Below are 21,168 nucleotides of genomic sequence, written 5' to 3' on the forward strand. Positions count from 1 at the left end.
AGATTGTCATACTAAGTGAAGTAAGTCAGAGAAAGACAAATATTATATGATATGACTTACATGTGGAATCTAAAAAATAATACAAATGAATCTATATACAAAACAGAAACAGACTCACAGACATAGAAAACAAACTTATAGTTACCAAAGGGGAGAGGGAGGGAGGGAGGGACAAATTAGGAGTGTGAGATTAACAGACACAAACTACTATACATAAAATAGATAAGCAACAATAATTTACTGTATAGCACATGGGACTGTATTCAGTATCTCATAATAATCTATAAAGGAAAATAATCTAAAAAAAAAAACTGAATCACTTTGCTGTACAACTGAAAACAACACGATATTATAAATCAACTACAATAAAAAAAATTGCAGTGTCCCCCACCCCATACTCCCTATCTCCCTCAACTGGCTCTATCTGTGGCCCTTATCACCTTCTCTTGTACTATTTGAGTTATTCTTCATTTTGTCTATCACCTTTCTCCCTGCAGTAGGAGTCCATGGGGCAGGAATAGTGTCTGTTTTGCTTGGTGCTGCACTCCCATTGCCCAGAAGACCTCATGAACACATTGAACATAGTAGGGGCTCAACACTTGCTGAGTTTGCTGAATGAGTCCCTCTTTTCTACCCTATATGTCACCATGTCTGGTACATTTAATTTTCTCTCTAGTGGGGTCCCTCCCTTCACCTCATTCCTGAAGCCTTTGCTGACTCTGGCATCTCATTTTGTTTACATGGCTGTGACAGCCCCCAGTGGTCCCTTGTCTCCTCTACTCTGCACACAGCTGCTGGAGACTTATTGTAAAAAAAAATGGTTTCTCTCCTTTCCCCTCTGAAAACCGTTGGTGGCTTCTAATGGCTCTGAGGAATAAACCCAAATTTTCTTGTGTTGCATTCAAGTCTTTTCAGAATCCTAAGCTGTCTTCAGCTTACCTCCCTCCCAAATTGGCCACACGAAGCAACAAGCATGTCTTCCCACAGAGGCTGGGCTCCTTCTGCCTTCCTGCGTGGCTCTAACTGCTCCCACGGTGCTTTCTGCTTCCTCCCACCCATCCCTCCAGCCCAGGTCAGGTGTCCTCCCCCACCAAGCCTGGGTTAGGTGCCCTTTTATGCACGCCTGCATCTTAACAAATAAAATTTATTACTGCTCTATCTACTCTCCTAGACTCTAGGTTTCTTGAGGGCAGGGATGGGATTAATTATTCTTTTCATCCCAGCCTCTAACACACGTGCCTGATCCAGAGCAGGGGTCGTAAAGTAGCTGTTGAGTGAGTGGATAAATGCTGTTTGGGTAGATGTATGTAGCCTCTAAAGTGATGAGGAAGGAAATGGGAGCTCACGCTTGCTTTCTGAGTGTTCAGTACCTACCAGGCTCCATGCTGGGCCCTGTATGTAGCACTTCTCATTTAATTCTCATGGCATTAGCATCCCACTTTGTAGCGATTCTAGTTATCTCCGGAGGGCAAGTGGCAGCATCAGGATTTGAACCTGCATCAGTCTAGCCCTAAAGTGCTTGTTCTTTCCATGACATCATGCAAAGATAGAAAAAAAACTTCCCCTGGTCTTCCAGGGGTCCTGGGGTCAGGATCCACAAAGACTCACTTAATACCTTCCAGCAGCTGCTCCACAAGCAGCATGCCCATCCCTACCTCTGGACTTTCATACATTTGGCCTGGTCTGGAGGATGGCCCTCTTCCTTTCTCCATAGCAGGTCTCTCCAGTTCTTCAGACTTGGGCATAGAACCACCTCTCCAGGAGCAGTTCTGTGATTAATTCCACTCCTGGGGTCTGCGGAGGTGAGAGTGGTTTCTGGAGTGTGTGTGCCTTGAGCACTTCTGATTCTGCCTCCACCAAGTGGCACTCATTGGCCTTCTCTATGGCCTTTAGGGTGGCCTGTGGGGGCTGCCATATTGAATTCGGCTCCTGTGCATGCATGCCCATCCAGAACACTCAGAAAGGCTGGGCTGTTGCCTGCTCGCTGCATCTCAGGAAACAGACCCCAGCCTCCTGGGAGGAGCCCCAGAAAGCCACTTGGCCATCTCCTTCCCCTTCTTCAGATCTTTGCTCAAAAGTCACCTTTAAGTTTTGAAGTTGATGCTATTAGTGCCCCACCCAGGTTCCCCTGGTCCCCAGCTGCTGTGAGTGTTGGCTGCTAATGGCTTATAGTTGGCTGCTAATGGAGAATTGCCCTTGACCAATGGGAGCTGCTTCAACTGGGAGATGACACCTTCCCACCAAGGTGGCAGCCCACAGCCAGTGATAGACTGAGCGGGGATGGAAAAGGCCAGACTCCTTATCTCGAGGTGGCACCATTCTCTGCTGTCGTTCTTGTTCCAGGGTTCAGGCTGAGGCCAGACTTTGAGACCACATCCTGGGTTTAGCTCTTTTCTGACTTATCCTGCTTCCCTCCCTCCCAGGTACCTCCTGAGAGCTTCCCTCAGTCCATCACTTGCATAAGAACTCCTGTCTCAGGCTCTATGTACAGGGACGTGACCCAGGACACTCTTTGCATGGATGTATCTTCAAGCTCTCTTGATTGGTCCTAAACCTATAATCCAGGGATTAGCTCTTGGTCACTGTTTCAACTCTTCCACCCACTGCTGAGAAAGGCAGGGCATGAATTTACATGTTCATGTCCATTCCTCTCCACTCAACAGGCAGGCTGGAGAATGGGAGTGAACACATTGACCTACCTATGAGGAGAGGTGGTCAGGATGTAGGTAGGAGATGACTGCAAACACAACTCTTGCCTGCTTCTCTCTGCTCCTCGGCCTTTTCTTGCATGTATCCATCAAGCTTGCTCCCACCTGCCTTCCCCTATTCCCTGTTTTGGGGTGCCTCTGTCAGGAGTCTAACCTAATGTCCAGGGATGCTGAACATCCACTAGTCAGAAGAGGCAGGGCCTCTCCTGTGTCAGCAGGTTACCCCACTCTTTGGCATGTTGGCTGGGCTAGCCTGGCCTGCACACTGTTGGGGAAACTAAGGCAGGCTGAGATTGGTGGCGGAGGTCTGCAGCCTTATCACAGGCCAGTCCCCTCTCCTAAGTAAGAGCAATGTCCAGGCCCAGGAGATGCCGCTGAGATGCTGGTTAAGGCTGGAACTGGCCAATCTGGCCAAGCCTCGCTGAGGAGTGACAGTGCTGAAGCCAAGGGGGGACTGTGTGATTAACAGCATTCTTTTGGCATCACCAGAAGGGAACTTGTTCTTGGTAGAATGTCAGAATTCACAGCCAGTCTTGTTCATAGCTTGCAGCCCACCATGGACTATTAGGCTTCACTCCAGCCTTTCCCCTTTCCCACCTCCTCCCTCACCAGTGACTTTTCTATCCACAAGCAGCCATTTTCTCTAGCCAGAAAGAAATAGAGGGATTAAAAATACCATGTACCATATTCAGGTCTTTCCCTGCCAACAGGGCTAGCAGAGATGGAATTCCCAGTCCTAGACTCCCTTTCTCTCTCCTAGTTCTTTCAGCTGCTCACTCAGTGCTTCTGACTCTAGAACTCAATTGCGCCTTCCCCAAGAGAGGCTGGGAAGCAGCGGACCTCTTTGCAATATTTTAAAGGGTCGGCCTCCCTCATAAGGCACACTTGAGCTGAGACCTGAAGACCCTCTGAGGGAGTGAGTCATGCATCTACCTGAAGAAAGAGAATTCCAGACAGAGGAGAGGGCATGTGCAAAGGCCCTGAGGCAGCAGGGTACCGCACAAGTTCAAGGACAACCAAGTTAGGACTGCTGGAACAGAGAAGGGGAGGAAGAGATGGTAAGAGATAAGGCCATTTTGAAGCAGAGACAATCATGGAAGGCTGTCAGGAAGAGGTGACCTGAATAGGGTCCAGGTCTCAGATGGATTATAAAGACATGGAGTTGAGGCTATTGTGGGGTAGCTGTGCCAAGCCAAATCTCTTGAATTCCTTGCATTGCCAATCTTCCATGGTGAGAGGTAACTGGTGGGTCCTCTGGCTTGAGATAGACAAGGAATAGATCAGAAGTCCCTCTGTGCCCCGTGTTTGCCTCAGGATCCTTGAGCTCTGTGGGGCTGGCCTAGAACTACTGGTCTGGCCCTGGACATCCTTCTGCAGCTGTGCGGATTGGCAGGGAGGGGCAGTTCCTAGAGCCACAGAGGCTGCCCGGTGGGGCCCAAGGTAGGGAGATGAGTCACAGACCTGTTCAGTGTCCTACACTGGACCCCACCCATTCCCCTTCAGCTCTTCTCCTTCCCCTTCTCCCCTCTCTCTCTCTCCACCTTCCCTCTCTCCCTCTTTTCCACTCTTGTTGTCACTTCTTAACTCATTCCCTGATCTGTGGCCTTGGAGTGGTCACACCCCAAGCTCTGCGTGCCCAAGGCTGAAGTCCCTGCCAAATGGCCCTTGTGCTCGACTGAACATGACCCTGATCTGAGCATGAACCTTTCAGTTCTCAGACCACAATGACAAATGGCTCATGAGTTGGAGCAGATCAGTGCTTTTGCCAGAGGAGAGAAGTTCCCAGACAGTGGTCACTCTGTCCAGCAGTCCCAGCACTGAGTTGCTGGGACATTGACCACTAGGTCCCAATGCTGGCTCTCAGGGGCCCAGGCCAATGTTCTGCTGGGTCACCATCTGCAAAGGAGGGCAGGCAAATCCTCTAGCATTCAAGGAGAACTTTTTGGTGGGCATATAGCTCATGAAGCAGGATGGGGCAGGGTTCAGGTGGGGTCAGAGGTGGGCTCAGGAACTCAGAGACTTTCCCATGAGGAGTAGGCTCAAGGGCTCTGGCGGTCTGGGAGGACCAAGCCACGCAGGAAGTGGTCATGTCCTATGGCAATGCTCAGGGCCCTCATGGCCAGGATCTGGGGCAGAAGTGAGCCTGGAACTGAGCCTGGGGGGAGGTAAGCAGGTGCTGAGGCATTTGGTGAGATTTAAAGCTTAAAGCATGGCTGCCAACTGACCCTTAACCCTGGCTTCAGTTTGACCTCTGATCTCTGACCCAGGCAGGAAGTAACAGGACTCTAGGGCCAAGGGCACCCATTGGCCAACCCCAAAACAGTGATGTCTATAATGTGTGACAGATTTAAAAATCACTTTTAACATGGTACTAAAAAACCTATTGGTCCCCTTAGGAAAGATTGCTAGGAAATTGACTCTTCTTTTGATAAAGGAGAGAGCATCGAGCAGCTCTCCTGATTTTCCTGTATGGACTCTATTTCAAGTGACCAAATAGCTAGTGGTGAATTCTTTTTAGAATTTTAGTCTACAAATGCAGAAGGAATGATAGAATTTGGATATCACCACTTTCAGTCCCAGTGATATAATGGGTCCAGGCCATGGTCAATGGCTGCTAAAACTAGCAGGTGAAAGGCTGATGGAACATTTTATAATGAATGAATCAGGCTGACTGCATCTGAACCCCTGATCAATCTTAACATCACAAAAGAAAAGAAATCTTGTCCCAAACACTGAACTTGAATCTGATCAAGCCAGTTTACAGGAAGTACAAGGAACAGGGGACACATTAAATGGCACTAATAGGGACGCAAACTCCAAAATGTGGGCAACTCCTTGGGGACAAACAATCTGGTTTCTTCACCAAATAAGCTGAAAGGGAAAAGGTGGGGGTAGGGGAATCTTATTAATCAAAGAAACTGAGGAGACAAATCAAGTGCATGCAATGTATGTACTTTCTTTCGGACCCTGATTCAAACAAATAAACGAAAATTTTGTGAGGAAATCAGCAACATTTGAACACTAAGATATTTGGTACTATTAAACAACTATTTTTATGTGTTATCATGGATTTTGGTTATTTTTTAAAAGTTCTTCTAGAAATATACATTGAAGAATTTACAGATGAACTGATATGGTGTCTGGGATTTTCTTCAAAATAATAAGCAGTGGTGGAAAGTGGGCGGGGGGTTGAAATGAATGAAGATCAGCCTTGGGTTGATACTTGTTGAAGCTGGGGCCATCATACCGTTCTGTCTACTTATGTGTTTGAAACTATCCATGATTTTTAAAAACGGAAAATAAAACCCCTAGCTCATTGCTTGTTCATAATAATCACTCAATAAATGTTAGCTGTTATGTTTAAAAACTTTTTAAGGTCATATAAAAGGGGGGTCACCCCCAATGCATTGCGAGTAAAGGGGGTCTCTGCTTACACAGAGGCTGTTATACTAAGTGAAATAAGCCAGTCACAGAAGGACTGCATGACTCCACTTCCATGAGGTATCTAAAATAGTCAAATTCAAAGAAAGAGTGGAATGGTGGGTGCCAGGGGCTGAGGGGAGGGGGAAATGGGGAGTTGCTAATCAATAGGCATAAAGTTTTAGTTAAGCAAGATGAATAAATTCTACAGATCTGCTGTACAACCTTGTGCCTAGAGTTAACAATACTGCATGCTTAAAAATTTGTTAAAAGGGTAGATCTCTTGTTGTGTTCTTACCACAGGAATAATAATAATAATAAAGATAGAGGGCTGTGCTTTGTCAACCAGATCCTCGGCACGGAAGGATGTGAAAAGGTTCTGCCACTTCTTCCTTCTATACACACACTGACCAAGCATCTACTATGTGCCAGGTGCCACGAAGGCACAGATAGGAGATGTAATGCCAGCCTCTTCTTCAGGCTTTTGGGCCAGGGAACAGTAATGCCATTCCTGAGAACTTGCTGCAGTGCACCCCCTGCCTCTCTCCCTGAGTCTGTGGACCCTGCACCACCTCAGGGAGCCTGTGGAGATGGGTCCTTCGGCACTTGGCCAGCACTCTGAGACGCAAATGCTGAATCTACCCTCCACACCTGGCTGCCAAAGTGTGCTTTCCAGCCTGGACACCAATTCCTCAGATGGCAGCCTCCTCCTGCCTCCTCCCTCCTTCTCTCCCGCTCTCTCTCTCATTAAGGCATAAGATACTGACAGTCAAGTTTATAAAGTGTGTACATTTTAAGAGTACAGACTGATGACTTTACATATATATTCACCAATGTAGTCACTGCCTAGATCGAGTCACAGACAGGGAAATGGAGGTGTGGGGGATGACCCCTAGTCCCTCTCTGAGCCCCTCAGGATTTTAGGTGCCCTGTGCTTGTGTCCCATTCTTTCCTGCCCAGCAACTTGGGCCCCAATGGCCCCACAGGTGAGCGTACCTTGTCTGTATCTCTCTCTGCTGCAGCTCTGGCTTGACTAAAACATTTCAGGTGATAGATGGCTGTTCACGGTCCCCTGTGCCAGTGTACCCCTGGGACCCTGGGCCCACTTCCTAAAGCTTTCGATATCCTCTGGGCGATTGGGGCTGCTCACTGGCCATGTCACTGCTGTGGCTGAGGCTCCTGCTTCCACTTGGCTTTGTGTGTGGAGATGTGGGTGAAGGGCACCCTGGGTCTGCTCAACAACCCCAGGTTGTGGCCCTACTTGGCACCTTCATTTCCATGGCCTGTGGCCCTTGCTGGCACACAGTGCTTTTTCTCAATCCTCCCACGTTTGCTGCTCCTCACCTGCTCCACCTGGTGTGGGAACCAGGGCCTGCAAGGAGGGAGGTACCACCTTCTCCTGTCTGCCCCCTTCTCTGCCTCCTTCTGGGTTCTTTCAAAGTGGGTACTCCCCAGGGCTCCTTCCCCAGCCCATCTCTTCTCTTTGTCCATCCATCCTCTTTCTGGGAGACTGTTCCCCACACTCCTGCTTCTGCAACCATATCCATCCTTGGTCCCCTTATCTAAGTTCCCAACATCCTCTTCCCCCAAGCACATACTGGCACCTCCTACCAAAATATGCCAGCCCCTTGGATTCCACATTCACCCCCAAAAGTTGCTGCTCAGAATGTTCCCTGTTCCTCCAAAGATGCCTCCCTCCTCCCAGGCCTGGCTCCAGAGCTCCTGGGGGGGGGGTTGCTCCTGGCCCCCCTTCTTCCTGCACAACCCTCAGGCCACTCCTGCTTGTACCACAGGCTCTGTCCTCCTGTTCTCTCTGCTGTCCTGCCCTCCAAGCCACATCATGGCAGATCAGAATATTCTGTTTCCCTGCTTGGCCTCTGTCCTGCTTGCTCATTATTGCCAGATTCCACTAAATTCAGCTCCACTGTGGCCCTGGGCTTTGTTCTAGAACTTGGTGAGGTGCCATGGGAAGCTGGGCACAGTGCAGACCGGCAGGAAGGGAGAGGCAAGGATAGCCCCAGGGTTCCCATACGAGGTGTGAGGAGCAGCAGAGATGAGGGGTTGAGGAAGAGCAGTGTCTGCCAGCAAGGGCAGAGGCCATGGAGATTTAGGGATGACTTTTTGGAAGAGGGAGACGTGATCTCGACCTCAAAAAACAGTAGCCTTTTGCAGTGTTGGTTGTAACAGTGAAAAATTAGAAAAACTGAACACAGCAGGAGACTGCGTCAACACACCATGGCATACTCTCAAACAGAATACTATACTGTTGCTAAAATAACCAGAACGGATAAATCTCAACGACAAAACATTGGGTGAAAAGGGCAAACTGAAGATGTATGTGCACAGCTGGTGCAATTTATATAAGTCCAAAGGACACACAAAACAATACTATTTATTATTATGGATTCAGGTGTTTGTAGTAAGAGTATAAACATGTGTGTGGGAGTGATAAACACCAGATTTACCTCTGTGGAGAGAGGGAGAAAATGAGGAAGGGACAGGAGGAGGGAACTTAGTTGTTCTGTTTATCTGAAAAGAGAGAGAGGAAGTGATCTGAGACAAATATGGCGAAATGTTATCATCTGTTCAATGCGGGTGATTACAGGTACATGGGAGGTCCTGGCTTGGGCTGGCTGGTTGCACCTGTGGGTGAAGTGACTCAGGGCAAATGCAACCCCATAGATGCTGTTCCCTTTCTTCTCCCTGTGCTGACTGAGCCCCAAGGCTTCCAGGAGGGGCCTCAAGGCGTGGGAGGAAGGTCCTGAGAACAGCTGCCCACCTCCCAGGACTAGAGGAAAGCCTGTGAAAGAAATAGCAAAGTTCTCCAGAAGTGCTAGGACTCTGTAATTTAAGAAACTGCAATGAACAATATTAACTTTCCATTTGATAAGATGCCCTTTTCCTTTCTTTCTCACCCCCACACAGACCCCCCCCCCCACCCCAAGAGGAGATTTCAGAAATGAGAGCCCATGGCATTCACAGATACCAGCTGGGGAGGGCCTCCCAGGGGGGCCCAGCTTCCAAACTGAGAGAAAGCAGGTGGCTTCTGGTGTCTGCTGATGTTCACGTAGACTGGCCAGGGATTGCTGCCCATGAATGAATGTAGGCCCTGGTGGTGGAGGGAGGGAGATATGTAGACAAGCACATACACTGCTCGCCACATACTAAGGGAGCAGATGCCCACACAGATTTCCACTGACCTTTTATATTTAGTGGAGTTGGGAGTGTAAAACAAGCCCAGGGCTTGTAATGGCAGTGAAGAAGGGGGAAGGCCAGAAAAGTTAGAAGCTCATAAAACAAATCCTGCAAGCATGAAGAGCCTATTTGTCTCCCACAAAGCAGCACGCGCACGTGTCAAAGAGACCAGGCAGGTTACTAAGTAAACCTTCCATGCTCAGGTGGACAGTCACCCTCCATTGGGAAGGGCCATCCAAGTCTGGGTGCCAGGAAGGGATGGTCACAGGCTCAGGGAGGAAGAGAAGGGGCTGGTGGGAGAGGGGTCACTCACCCAGTGGCAGGACGAAGAAAAAGGGGAACCAGCAGAGCACGAAGACACCCACGACGATGGCCAGCGTCTTGGCTGCCTTCTTCTCACGGGAGAACTTGAGCAGACGCACCGACAGTGAGCTGCGGAAGGTGTGGCCCTTGGCGCTGCGCATCCCACCGTGGGCTCCGTCTGAGCCAGTGCTTGCGCCGCGACAGTGGATGCGCAGCACCACCTCTGAGGCCTTGCCCCGCTCGCGCTTGACTCCCGCCTCCAGGCTGCGCGTGGTGCTTCGCGCTACCACATACACGCGGCAGTACATGACCACAATGATGGCCATAGGCAGGTAGAAAGAGCACAGGGAGGAGAAAACAGCGTATCCCGCCTCCTCCGTGATGCCACAGAAGCGCTCGTCAGGGGGCACCGGCTCCTTCCAGCCCAGCAGCGGCCCCACAGACACCACGAGGGCTACAGCCCAGAGCAGCGCCAGGATGGCGGCCGCCTTGCGCTCGGTCATGATGGCTGGGTACTTGAGCGAGTGGCGCACGCCCACATACCGGTCCACCGAGATTGTGCAGAGGCTGAGGATGGAGGCCGTGCAGCACAGCACATCCACGGCGGCCCACACGTCGCAGAAGGCCCGGCCGAAGGCCCAGAAGCCCAGAACCTCCATGGTGGCCGAGAAGGGGAGCACCGTGGTGCTCAGCAGCAGGTCGGCCACGGCCAGGTTCACAATGAAATAGTTTGTGACCGTCTGCAGGTGGCGGTTGCAGGCCACGGAGAGGATGACCATCAGGTTGCCCGCCACGGCCATGAGGATGAAGGCGGCCAGGAAGACGCCCACGCCCACGCCCTGCGCACTCACCACCAGCCCCCCGACGGCCGCCGTGCTGTTCACCTCGCCGCCGGCGCCGGTGCCCCCGGGCTCCCCAGTGGAGCTCCGGTTGTCCTCGCCGCTGCCCGCGCCCACCACGCCGCTGCCGCTGCCACCGCCTGCGGTCACCCGCACGCCGTCCACCGCCCGGCCCTCCGAGGCAGCCGCGCCGCCCGCGCCGCCCCCGCCACCGCCCGCGCTGGAGCTCCCGGCGCTGCTGTCGGAGCAGGGTCCCTCGAAACTGACGTTCAGGAGATAGCGGAAAGCCATCTCAACGCGCGGCCGTCGGGGGCCGGGCCTGGGCGCAGGACGAGCGACTGGTAGGGCTGGGGGCTCCGGCACCAGCCCCGCGCGCTGGTCCTGTCGGGCTCCTGCCTCAGTTCCTGTGACGTGGAGCACTGCTGCCCGCGAGCGGAGCGGGCGGCCGCGGAGTGGGACCGAAGAGCCGGGGCTGGCGACGCGCGCCGCTCTCGCAGCGTGCCCAGGCGAGCGGGCAAATCGGCGGCTCAGGGCCGGGTGGTGCGGGCGGCGACCACTGAGGCGCTAGCTACTGGGCGCGGGGCCGGGACGGAGGAAGGGCAGCGCCGGGATGAGGAGGGGGCACCGGCACCGAGGGACCCGGCGCCACACTTGCCGGAAGAAGGGGATCTGCGCTCTCGGCGAGCTGGCGTTCCGGGGTCCCAAGGGGCGGTGGCGCTGGCTCGCGCTCCGACCCCGTGAAAGCCACCCCCGCCGCGCCGCGGGTGCTCACGCCCGCCCTCTCCCCTCGCGGTCCGCTCCCTTCCACCTCCCGCGCCCCTCCCCGGCCTCCTCCCTCTTACCACTCAGCTAAGTCTCCCTCCCGCCCTTTCCCCAGCGTCTCGGTCACTGCTGGTGCCCTTGGGCGCGCCGAGTGTAGAAGGTGCGATTCCCGGGTCCCCGGACTCCCAGCTCCCGCCGCCAGAGAGCAGCAAGCTCCTGGGATCTGCAGCCTGCTGACTGGACCGCGCCATGCCGCGGCGGGTCTCCTCCAGGGAGAGCCCGGATGGATCTGCTGCACCTCCTTCCTTCTCTCAGGGGACTGGACAAAGGAGGGTCTCAAACACCTCTGTCCAGTGCCGTGGCGTGGAGAGCTCCAGAGGGTGTCGGAAGCTTTGCGGGCCTGTGATGGGCGAAGGAACAAGAGACTACTTACATGGTTACAGCCTTCAGACCCTGCCCAGGACACATCGGTCTGCATACACCAACTTCTGCACTGTTACTTTACTCCATATCGGATGTCGAAATAAAACTTCCCATTGCTACACTAAATAAGTGGCCTCGTTCTAGGGAGGGAGGGTTTAAGTGCTGGAGGGTGGGAAAGGCCACTTGGCGGGATGGTTAAAGGAGGTGGGGCAGACAGTCTGGCTCCAAATCTAGGCTCCACCCTATGTTATCTGTTTGACCTCTTTGTGTCTTAGTTTCTCATCTGTAAAATGAAGATAAGAGTAGTGTCTACCTACCGGCGTGAAGATTTAATGAATTAATATCTGTTAGGGCCCCAGAGCAGTGCCTGTATTTGTTAGCTGAGTGGGACTACGCAGGGCAGGATTTGAACAGGTAGGACAGAGGACAGAGGGAATGTGGAGCTGGTATGAACCCGGGCCACAGGTGGAGGGGTGGGTTTGAGGAGCCTCTTGTTGACTAACAAAACTGGGTAGGGAGAAACAAAAAGAGACCATTCCTTTGGCCAACATAAAAATACTAACCAGGCTGCTGTCATGTGTCAAGCTATGTTGGACACTCTGGGTGGCAGGGGAGGGGGGAATTGCAGGGAGAATAATGCCACCAATTAAGTGCAGGATGAGGAAGTCTTGAGCCATGCCAGGGAGATGAGGACCTGTTTAGAGAAGTATCTGGGAGGGGGCAGAGAACTCATGGCCTCAGTGCCCACTAGCTGTGAATGACATCTCAGGATGTATGAGAGTCCTAGATGAGAGGTGCTTTGGAGAAGAGCAGAAAAATGGGAGAAATGGGAGAGACGGGTAACCGCCCCTCCCCATCCCCTCCCCAGCCTAGGAAGCCAAAGCTGTTACAGTCATAGCTTAGAAACAGCTCTTCCAAGGCCTTCAGCTTCCCATTACATCTTCCATCTTTTACTTGGGTCTTTGGGAGCTTACTGTGAAGAGTTGAAATGAAAGCAAGTTGTCTTATGAGGATTATTTGGCAGCTGATCTAAAGCAGAACTGTGGGTTTGGGCTTCCTCTCTGAAGGGGAGGGGCAGAGGGCTCTGGAAGGACAGGCCAGGAGCTTCTCACATGGGAGTGTCAGATGGCAGGCTCTGTGTCTGTGACTGGCTGCCATCTCACAGTGTAAGACAGGGATAACCCTCGTGGAGTACATCTGATTCTGGGCTTGGTCAGTTTTCAAGGATGACTGGGAATAGGAGACAAAGTTAAATCTAAGCTGGCCCTGGGGTGGTAGGGGGCTACCTGACAGGTGTCACATAGAGATCTGTGCCTGATTCTGGTCTAGAGAACCAGCATAAGGCTGGCTGGAGGTATACTTGCCAGCAGGGTGAGGAGAAATTGTGGGATAGTGTGCCTGGAAGGAGATGGGGCAGCTTTACCACATCTCAGATCTAGGTCTACAAGAGGGCTTTGGAGGTTCTAGAGCTCTAGGGGGAAGAAACAGGGAAAGGCAGGAGGTGTGAAATTGTGAGTTTTCTCTACCAGTTTATTATGCTCAAATCTGGGAAGGGATCAAATTGCTGGACCTGTGAGCCCTGGAGACCTGGCTGGCCCTTGGTTTCTTTGTGATCCAGCAGCACGGCTTCTAGTTTAAGAAGGAAAACTAAGCACCTGTGTTTATCTCCTCTCCTTTATGAGATCCCTTTAGAGTGAGAGTAAAGAAAAAGGAAAGGTTTATCCCACAACTGAGAAGTTAACTCCTAGACTGGTAAACTGGGACTTTAGCCCTTAAAGAGGAGGTTTAAAGGAACCCTACAAGAGGTCATGAGAGGTTTGAGGAGATTTGGACTCTCATGGAAATGGTGCAGGATGGTTGTTTCTTTCAGTCAGGGTGTTGAGTGGGAGAGAATGCAGGCATTCCTGACAGATATCCTGTTTGTGGGGGCCAGCCAGTCAACCCACAGTTCATTCCTACCCCACCAAGCCTGGACAACTTTTATTCATTCATTCAACACAAATTAACTAAGCACTAGCTATATGCTTAGAACTTTTCCTGGCACTGGGGATATGATGTTGTATAAAGTAAAATCCCTGCCATCCTGGGGCTTACATTCAAATTGTAGAAAGTGCTACTCAGAAGAGTGAAGAGGAGATCTTTCCCATGGACAAAAAGTTTTCTTTGGGTTTGGTATCTGGGTCCTGGAGACTCTTTTCAATTAAATTCTCAAAGAAAATCCAAATGCAAAGGAACTGTTTTCCAATTCTTCCCTGCCTCAGAATAGCAGTGGAGGCTGAAAGGGTGTAAATTCATGTATGTCACTGGAAAACTTGGCTAATGCTGCCACTTCCTGGGATCAGTTCCTATGAAGAACATGGGCATCCTTTCTATTCTTCAGCTGCAAATGGATCTCTACCTCTGGCCTGACCTTTAAGCTTACAATGGCCTGACCCTACCTCTGGCTACAATCTGACCCACAACCCTGACTGACCCTAAACTTAAGCCTCCCAATCCCCCTAATAGTGCCAGTCACCCTAGATGCCTACTATGGTCAACAGGGGTACTGGGTAGAGGGGTGAGGGCTCAGTGCTACCCTCTTCCACCATGAGGACAGTAGAGTTTGGTGCTGGCTACATCTCAGTGGTTGTGGGTTATGGAGTATGTGGGGAAAAGATATTGCTGAGTATGTGGGGAAAAGATATTGAAAAGATAAGCAGAAAGGAAATATGTACTTGGTAATTCATCTTTGCAGCCTCATTCCTATGTCAACAGAAGCTACAGGGAACGAGAGGCCCATTATTTGATTATTTATGCTAATACTTGCCTAAAATTAATGGAGTTGGAAGTTAGTGACTATATTTCTCATCATAGTAGAAATGGTAGAGGCTGGGGATGGCCACCAGTGGAATGATATTCCTCGTTGAAGCCTGGCAAGCAGCCTACTGCTCTGGGGACCCTTGGTGTGGCTGTTTGCTTTGCAGCTGTGTTTGCTTCTGCCCCGAAGAGATATTCTTTTGTTTCTTTTTATTTTCTTCAGGAGAGTAAATAAGCTGGGAAGCAGGATATTGGACAAAGCCACAATGTGTGGCTCCACTATTTCCTACAGCCCTGGAATTCTCCAGGGCCCTGGAGACCTCTTCTAGATTGTCTACATCCACCTGCCCAAAGAAAAAAGGGATTCCTTTTGTGGAGGATTATGTAGACATTTTAGGAGTCAAGCACAGCACTCGTGTCTAAGCTCATGCCCCCACTTAGACGCAAGGGAGAAATGTGGGTCAGCCAAGTGTTCAAGAATAGGGAATGGACTTGATGACCATTCAGCCTGCAGGACATTATGCTGCAGGAAAGCAAGAGTCCCAGGAAGACTCCATTTGAGCATTAATGAGGCAATTCCTGATGGGTGGATTGTGAAAAGAGCAGGTAGATTGGCTGATCTGAACCCCTGGCTAATATTCTACCCAGGCCCAGTGGACACTCTTCATGTGGCTATTCCTTCTAGACCAGGCCCAAAGTACACATTTCCAGTATGGCTTACTAAAAAAACATTAGAGTTGAGAATGCCATTTGGGAATGTGCTGGTGACAATGCTAATTCCAATTCACTCAGCTCTGGGAATGCAAAGGGAGAATTAAGGTGGTCAGTGGGAACTCAGCTAGCATTGCTTTAACCTCCCTGGAGAATAAGCAACCCCTCTCTAGTAGAGTCCACCCAGTGCCAAGGGGAATCTCTTCCCTTCCTTTATTAGTGCCCAAAATCCCACCCTTACAATCTAGGTCTTCTAACTCCAAGAACCAGTGTTTCTCATTACTTCACAAATTCTTTGTACCTCCTAGTAGAGGTGACATATAAGGTTACCATCTCCTCCAGCCCCTGAGATCTGATTACCCATTGTGGGATGTGGAACTGGGAGGAGTGGGGAAGAAGTTCCGTAGGGATATTCTGTGGTAATGAAAAGAAATATGAGAAAATTCTAGGTGTAAACTTGGCTAACCGGACCCCCAAACGGAGCAGCAAATGCAGATGAGGGAGATTTCCTAAAACAGAATCAAAATAGGCCAGTCAGCTCTGAGGAAGTGACATGTAATCAACTTGAGAGGCCTGGCAGGGTTGCATGACTCCAATCCCGATTAAGGAGGCTGAGGCAACTCCTGCTAGGATATCAACCTTCCAGCTCACAAATAAGATGGCACAGAGCCATTTTCCATTTCCTTTCTCCTGGGGCAAGAGTCAGTCTCTGGAGAAGACTGTGAAGAAAGGAGGATTTCCCTTGACAATGATTCCTTGGAGGAAAGGAAGGATGGAGGAAGCAAAAAATCCCAAGTGTCCCAGGAAAAAAATTAGGAAGTGAGGCTGGTTCTCCCCACTTTAGTGTTCTCCATGCCTTATCTCTTGGGCTTCTACCAGTTCTCCCTTCCTCTGTCCTCTGTGGGTTAGTCACTTAATCTCTCTGATGCTTCGTTTCCCCATAAGTGTAAAATAGTGATAATAACTCTGACCCACATGAGGATTGTTTGCAAAAATCCCATTTACCTCCTCCTCTGGGTCCCCAGTATCTTTGATTTATTCCTCTGTTGATTAGTGTTTTATAATTTCATTGTTTACCTGTGGTAGCTGGAGATAGTGAAAGTATGAATCAACAAATGAAGAAATGAATAAATGCACAAAAGCATGAAGGACTGTGCACCTTCGAGTGTCACTGTTGGTTAGAGTATATGTCTCAGTCCCAGAGTTCCAGCCTTTTGCAATAGATGACTGGGGAGGGTTTTCACACATTCTAGGGAGCCTGGTCTGTTAAGGCAGGCGTGAGTACCTTTCTCCTAGGAGGAATGCTTCTGAGAGGCATCAACAGGGATGAGGGTGACCATCTATATTTATAGTTAATATACCTTGGATGTTTAGGGGTAAGAATATATTAGGTGCATTTTCCTTTCTTGGAGCACCTTCATTGACCTAAATTGAGGGACTTTTATTTGTCTTGGGTTTTTTTTTGTTTGTAAAATGGGATGATGTTTTACCAGTGTGCATTCTGTTTACAATATTGACACGTCCTTATTAACAAAGGTGGTCAGTTGGGAAGTGGGCCATCTAGCTCTTTGATCTGCAGGGCTGTAACAGTCAGGTTTTCCAGAGAAACAGAACCAATAGGAGAGAGGTATACATATCTGTAAATAAATAAATAAATAAATTTAGAAGTCTTTATTTAAGCTTTATTTTTATTTCAAGGAATTGGCTCACTCAATTGTAGTGTGTTGGCAAGTCCAAAATCTGTATTTAAGGCAGGCTGGAAATAAAGAGTTTAACTTGCAGTCTTGAGTCTGAAATCTGTAGGGCAGGCCAGCAGGCTGGAGACTCAGGTAGATGTTTTTTTGAGGGGAAGGTGCTTTTCATTTTTTATTTTTTTATTTGTTCTGAGGGGAAGGTGTTTTTTTATTTGTTTGTTTATTTATTTATTTTTAATTAAAAAAATTTATACCTATCTTACATCTTTAAACCTATCTTACAACCAATAATTTGTACCTCCCATTCCCCACCCCTATAATGCCCCTCCCTGCCCCTCCCCACTGGTAACCACTAGTTTGTTCTCCATATCTGTGAGTCTGCTTTTTTTTTTGTTATATTCACTAGTTCACTGTATTTTTTAGATTCCAAACACAAGTGATATCATACAGTATTTGTCTTTCTCTGTCTGACTTATTTCCCTTAGCCTAATGCCCTCCAAGTCCATCCAAGTTGCTGAAAATGGCAAAATTTCATTCATTTTTATGGCTGAATGGTATTCCATTGTGTATATATATATGTGTGTGTATATGTGAGATTATATATATATATATAAAATCTCACATCTTTTTTAGGCATTCATCTGTTGATGGACTTGCCATATCTTGGCAATTGTAAATAATGCTACTGTGAACATTGGGATCCATGTATCTTTTTGAACTAGCATTTTTGGTTTCTTTTTGGATATTTACCCAGGAGTGGAATTGCTGGGGCATATGGTATTTCTATTTTTAGCTTTTTAAGAAACCTCCATCCTGTTTTCCACAGTGACTGCACCAATTTACGTTCCCACGAACAGTGTATGAGGGTTCCCTTTTCTCCAACATCCTCACCAGCATTTGTTATTTGTGTTCTTTTTGATGAAAGCCATTCTGACAGGTGTGAGATGATATCTCATTGTGGTTTTGATTTTCACTGATGATTAGTGATGCTGAGCATCTTTTCATGTGCCTGTTGGTCATCTGCATTTCCTCTTTGGAGAAATGTCTATTCAGTTCTTCTGCCCATTTTTAAATGGAGTTGTTTTTTCTTTTGATGTTGAGTTGTATGAGCTGTTTATATATGTTGAATATTAATTCCTTATCAGTCATATCATTTGCAAATACTTTCTCCCATTCAGTATGTTGTCTTTTCGTTTTGTTGATGGTTTCCTTTGTGGTGCAAAAGCTTTTAAGTTTAATTAGGTCCCATTTGTGTACTTTTGCTTTTATTTCCTTTACTTTGGGAGATTGATCCATAAAAATATTGCTGTGATTTATGTCAAAGAGTGTTCTGCCTATGTTATCCTCTAGAAGTTTTATACTATCCGGTCTTATATTTAGGACTTTAATACATTTTGAGTTTATTTTTGTATATGGTGTTGGAGAATGTTCTAATTTAATTCTTTTACATGTAGCTGTCCAGTTTTCCCAGCACCACTTACTGAAGAGACTGTCTTTTCTCCGTTGTGTATTCTTGCCTCCTTTGTCATAGATTAATTGGCCCTAGGTGTGTGGGTTTATTTCTGGGCCCTCTATTCTTTTCCATTGATCTATGTGTCTGTTTTTGTGCCAGTACCATACTGTTTTGATTACTGTAGCTTTGTAGTATAGTCTAAAGTCAGGGCTCATGATTCCTCCAGCTCCGTTCTTCTTTCTGAAGATTGCTTAGCTATTGGGGGAGGGGGTCTTTTATGTTGCTGTACAAATTTAAAAATTATTTGTTCTAGTTCTGTGAAAAATGCCATTGGCATTTTGATAGGGATTGCAATGAATCTGTAGGTTACCTTAGGTACTATGGTCATTTAAACAATATTGATTCTTCCAATCCAAGAAAATGGTATATGTTTCCATCTGTTTTGTCATCTTCAATTTCTTTTGTCAGCATCTTATAGTTTTTGGAGTACAGGTCTTTTGCCTCCTTAGGTAGATTTATTCCCAGGTATTTTATTCTTTTTGATGTGATGGTAAATGGGCTTGTTTCCTTAATTTCTCTTTATGGTACTATGTTGTTAGTGTATAGAAATGCAACAGATTTCTGTGTATTAATTTTATATCCTGTAACTTTACTGAATTTATTGATGAGCTCCAGTAGTTTTCTGGTGGGGTCTTTAGGATTTTCTATGTACAGTACCATGTCATCTGCAAACAGTGATAGTTTTACTTCTTCCTTTCCAATTTGGATTACTTTTATTTCTTTTACTTTTCTGATTGCTGTGGCTAGGACTTCCAAAAGTATGTTGAATAAATGTGGCAAGAGTGGACATCCTTGCCTTGTTCCTGATTTTAGAGGAAATGCTTTCAGCTTTTCATCATTGCATATGATGTTACCTGTGGGTTTGTCATATATATGGCCTTTATTATGTTGAGGTATGTTTCCTCTTTACCTGCTTTCCAGAGAGTTTTTATCATAAATGGATGTTGAATTTTATCAAAAGGTTTTCCTGCATCTAATGAGATGATCATGTATATGGTTTTTACTCTTCAGTTTGTTAATGTGGTGTATCACATTGATTGGTTTGTAGATATTGAAAATTCTTGCATCCCTGGATTAAATCCCACTTGATCATGGTGTATAATCCTTTTACTGTATTGTTGGATTTGGTTTGCTAGTATTTTGCTGAGGGTTTTTGCATCTATGTTCATCAGTGATATTCGCCTCTAATTTTCTTTTTTTGTCTGCTTTTGGTATCAGGGTGATGCTGGTCTTATAGAGTGAGCTCAGAAGTATTCCTTCCTCTGCAATTTTTTTGGAATGGTTTCAGAAGGATAGGTGTTAACTCTTCTCTAAATATTTGGTAGACTTCACCTGTGAAGCCATTTGTTAGGAGTTTTAAAATTACTGATTCAATTTCATTCCTGGTAATCAGTCTGATCATATTTTCTATTTTTCTCTGGTTCAGTCTTGCGAGATTGTACCTTTGTAAGAATTTGTCCATTTCTTCTAGGTTGTCTATTTTATTGGCATATAGTTGTTTTAGTAGTCTCTTATGATCCTTTGTATTTCTGTAGTGTCATTTGTAACTTATCCTTTTTCATTTCTAATTTTATTGATTTGATCCCTCCCCCTTTTTCTCTTGATGAGTCTGGCTAAAGGTTTATCAATTTTGTTTATCTTTTCAAAAACCAGCTTTTAGTTTCATTGATCTTTTCTATTGTTTTTTTTTAAGTCTCTATTTCATTTATTTCTGCTCTGATCTTTATTATTCCTTTCCTTCTACTAACTTTGGGTTTTGTTTGTTCTTTTTTCTCAAGTTGCTTTAGGTGTAAGGTTAGGGTGTTTATTTGAGATTTTTCTTGTTTCTTGACATAAGATAGTATTGCTATAAACTTCCCTCTTGGAACTCCTTTTGCTGCATCCCATAGGTGTTTTGGTTTTCATTTTTCTCTAGGTACTTATTGATTTCCTCTTTAATTTCTTCAGTGATCCATTGGTTGTTTTGGCCATCCATATGTTTTGGCCTCCACATATTTGTGTTTTTCACAGTTTTTTTCTTGTAGTTGATTTCTAGCCTCATAGTGTTGTGGTTGGAAAAGATGCTTGATAGGATTTTAATTTCCTAAATATACTGAGGATTGTTTTGTGGCCTTGCATGTGATCTATCCTGGAGACTGTTCCATGTGCACTTGAAAAGAATGTGTAGTCTGCTGCATTCGTATGGAATGCTCTATATAGATATCAATTAAGTCCATTTGGTCTAATGTATTAAGGCCTGTGTTTTCTTATTGATTTTCTGTCTGGATGATCTGTCCATTGGTGTAAGTGTGGTGTTAAAGTCCCCTACTGTTATTGTGTTACTGTCAATCTCTCCTTTTATGTCTGTTAATATTTGCCTTATATATTTATGTGGTCCTATGTCAGGTGTATATGTATTTACAATGTTATAACTTCTTCATTTTATCCCTTGATCAGTATGTAGTGTGCTTCTTTGTCTCTCTCTTTTTTTTAAACATCTTTTTTGGAGTATAATTGCTTTACAATGGTGTGTTAGTTTCTGCTTTATAACAAAGTGAATCAGTTATACATATACATATGTTCCTATATCTCTTCCCTCTTGCATTTCCCTCCCTCCCACCCTCCCTATCCAACCCCTCTACCTGGTCACAAAGCACCAAGCTGATCTCCCTGTGCTATGCGGTTGCTTCCCACTAGCTATCTATTTTATGTTTGGTAGTGTATATATGTCCATGCCACTCTCTCACTTTGTCACAGCTTACCCTTCCCCCTCCCCATATGCTCAAGTCCATTCTCTAGTAGGTCTGTGTCTTTATTCCTGTCTT

At 47.2% G+C, this 21,168-nt stretch overlaps 1 protein-coding gene across 1 annotated transcript in view; it reads right to left on the reverse strand.

Moving 5' to 3' along the window:
* Positions 1-20,951, reverse strand: part of ADRA1D (adrenoceptor alpha 1D) — a 32,911-nt gene extending 11,960 nt beyond the window's left edge. The window contains exon 1 of the mRNA XM_082359093.1: positions 9,637-20,951. Within this exon, the coding sequence (XP_082215219.1) occupies positions 9,637-10,756 (1,120 nt within the window). The 5' untranslated portion in view covers positions 10,757-20,951. The remainder of the gene's footprint in view (positions 1-9,636) is intronic.
* Between the last annotated feature and the right edge of the window lie 217 nt (positions 20,952-21,168).

The sequence above is a fragment of the Balaenoptera borealis genome, assembly GCF_965194805.1.
Source record: "Balaenoptera borealis genome assembly, chromosome: 16".
NCBI lineage: Eukaryota > Metazoa > Chordata > Mammalia > Artiodactyla > Balaenopteridae > Balaenoptera > Balaenoptera borealis.